General features: G+C 47.8%; 1 protein-coding gene across 1 annotated transcript; it reads right to left on the reverse strand.

Moving 5' to 3' along the window:
- Positions 1 to 207: 207 nt before the first annotated feature.
- Positions 208 to 2,576, reverse strand: LOC118477253. The gene has a single exon (XM_035968327.1). The coding sequence runs from the start codon at positions 1,683 to 1,685 to the stop codon at positions 405 to 407; it is 1,281 nt and encodes a 426-aa protein (XP_035824220.1). The 5' UTR covers positions 1,686 to 2,576; the 3' UTR covers positions 208 to 404.
- Positions 2,577 to 3,196: the final 620 nt, after the last annotated feature.

Genomic DNA, 3,196 nt, shown 5'->3' on the forward strand with positions numbered 1-3,196 from the left:
AGAGAGAGAGAGAGAGAGAGAGAGAGAGAGAGAGAGAGAGAGAGAGAGAGAAAGAGAGAGAGAGAGAGAGAGAGAGAGAGAGAGAGAGAGAGGGGGGGGAAGATGGTTAGAAACGACAAAGAACTGAAAATACATAACCAATCTGTCAGGTGATTCACATAATTTCACTTATTCAGATCTCCCTTTCTCTCTCCCATTCTCTTTATCTCTTCTTGTTTGTTTGTTTGTCTGTCTGTCTGTCTGTCTGTCTGTCAGTCTGTTTGTCCAAACTTCGATCCGTCTGCTTTTGCTTAACAAACCAACATGTATAATGTATAATATCATTCACACAACCATTAACAATATCACATTGATGTTCAAATAAATAATTAACCTGAGTAGAGTCAAAACTGAAACAGAGAAGTCTATTCTTCAAAAACCTCCTCCTCCTCCATAGCATTCACCTCCTCCTCCTCCTCCTCCTCTCCCTCCTCAAAGAGGACTGGCATGGAGGAAGCTCTCGCTATGGGTTCAAACCCGTCATGAGATCTCCCTGCGCTGATGGTGAGTGTGAAACAGTGAGTCGAGTTCTCCGTTCTTCTTCCCACCTCTAGCTCATTCCCCGTACAAAGTCTTGACGTTTTCCCGGAATTTCTTGACGCTCTTCTGCTGGCAGCGTTTGAGATGGGGCTTTTGGAGCCGAGACAGTTGGTCGACCAGATGGGAGCCAGTTCAGAGGAGTTCAGCTTCGATGTTTTCTCCAGGGAAGGGGAGATGAAGTGATGAGGGGAGGGACAAGGGGATGAGTCCATCGTCTGTCCTTCCTCCTCTTCCATGATGACAGAGTTGACGTTTTCTAACGGTTTCCTGAGTCGTGGGGTTCTGACTAGCTCTGATGTCACTCCCGGTACCGCTGGGGTGAGCGCACGCACCCAGTCTTTGGCCGCCTCTGGGTTGCTCGCTTCGAACGTGAAGGATTTCCCCTCGGCGCTGTTGAGATAGACTGTGAACTGACAGGGGCGGGAGTCGGAGAGACAGGCCGAGCTTTTGCTCAGGTTCAGGTACAGCGGCTGTTCGGTCTGCCTGTTCTTCGTCTTCCTCACCACGGCGTAATGTTCGTACCTCTTCTTGTGCACCTGTACAATGACCGGGCACCGGAGTGGGTGGCGGGTGCTGACGTCATCAGAGCGAGGACAGCTTCTGGAGCGGGTGCGTTGAGTCCAGGTTGGGTGGAGCGGGGAGCTGATCATGACTAGATTGCCGGACTTGATCTCTGAGCACGTCCCGGCGAGACGTGAGTCTTCGGAGGCGGACGCCATGTCTGTGGAATACACGAAGGCTTTGGCGACGTCCGCACAGTCCTGTCTACGAGATTGTCTCAAGCTGTTCAGTTTGGTTCTCTTGCTGTGGGGCTCGGAGAACATAATATTAGATCTATTATTGTTTTCTTTGAGGAAAGAAGCGCACGAGTTTTTTGTGTGAATAAAGTCGTTGTGAGCACATTTCGCCAACAGGGTGTGGCTTGTCTGATTTGTGAGGGTAAAGTCGTTGTGCGCGTGAGTACACTCGCCTGGCATGGCGCGGTGTGTTTTTGTGTCTTCTGGGACGACGAGACAGGTTGTGAGCACACGGGGCAGACGCGAGCACAGCAGGTCGGACATCTGTGTGGTCAGTATCACGTCCATCTCCGAACACACGGGCCTCATCGGGTCTGGGAGTCGGAGCAGACGAGTGGAGAACTGTAACAGTAGCGATAGGGAGACCAAAGTCTTCCAAGCTCAAGTGTTTGTTACGATTGCCAGTTCATGGAGGCTTTATCTCAGTTGTGATTGTGAGAGAAGCCACACAGTTGGAGTAAGGCAAAGTAAGTCGTCAGAAGAAAATGTCCCAGTCAGAAACACAAAGACGGAATCTGCTTTTCTTCACAAGTCTTTTCCCTTCAGAATCTCGACGGGTAACTGAGTCAATCTGCTGAGCCGTCACGAAGATATAGCATCGAATGTAGGTCAAACATAAACAAACTTGTCCTAGATTTTACTGTTCAACTCAACTCGAGTCACTCACAAAGAATACTTGAAAACCGGACGCAGCGCGTACTTATTCTTCAGGGCGATAACAAACACAAAAAAGGTCGCGAGAGGGGAAATCCGCTTTGTTGCGTTGACTCAAGAGTTCAGGCGCCTGTCCTTGGCGAGGACATTACCCGATCTCCAGGATACAAAGCTTCTCCTGTTAACTCCTAGCGAAGTAAACACGTCTATCTCACTCGCGCGATGATGAGAAATGAGATCGATGTCAAGTTGTTGCGAAGTTTTGTGCGACTCCACCTACAGATAAAGAGCGACACACGACAATAAACAGCAGGAGTTTCCTCTCTGGTTAATCCTCCGCACGGACTAGATTGGGCTCTGTCGTTGTCGTGAATCACAACCGGGGATGAGACAGCAAGCGAGTGAACGAGCGAGAGAGAGAGAGAGGTGGGGACTCTTCGTCTGCCTGTGAACTGAGTGAAATGAAGCAAACCCCCAGGTAAGCTGGCTATATACAGGTCTACCAGCGCCGCGCGGGACATGACCAAGGTCTCGTCAGGTGATACGACACGCCAGTCCCCGACACACACACGAGACCAGAGACCAGACTTGATGGGCTGATGGCTCCTTCTGTATGCTCGCACAGTGAGATTGGGAGGACACGAAGCTTCGTCGACGCTTCGAAATGTGAAGTCATTATTCGTGCTGCTCGAATAGCTTGCGCGAAATTTTTGGTGATTTTATTTTTGTATAAAAAATACCCCCCCCCCCCCACACACACACCTTAACCCTCAATAACCTCATCTTGATAACAGCGTTAAAGAAATCATGACATTTGAACAGCAGTTTGAAATATATCACTTAGATAAAATTCAATCTTGTTTTTGAGAAGAAAATGAAATGGGTCTATACATTGTATTTTGTAGACATGAAGGTATAGTCTGACAAAAAACCCCATCGAATCAAGGTCAATCAAGGCGGAATATTTTCATGCATCATTATCTTAACTTAATTTCCCAAATACGTCACATCTTTTATCTTGAGGGTCAATAAGTCCATCTGCAAAATTCGCTAGTCAATATTCACTACCAACAGGGCAATAATATTATGTTCTTAATATTATCTCAATCTGCCTTGAAATAATCCCGTACAAAGTATTTCAGTATTTACCCCAATCATTATAGCGG

This window comes from Aplysia californica, unplaced genomic scaffold, assembly GCF_000002075.1.
Source record: "Aplysia californica isolate F4 #8 unplaced genomic scaffold, AplCal3.0 scaffold00051, whole genome shotgun sequence".
In the NCBI taxonomy this organism is placed as follows: domain Eukaryota; kingdom Metazoa; phylum Mollusca; class Gastropoda; order Aplysiida; family Aplysiidae; genus Aplysia; species Aplysia californica.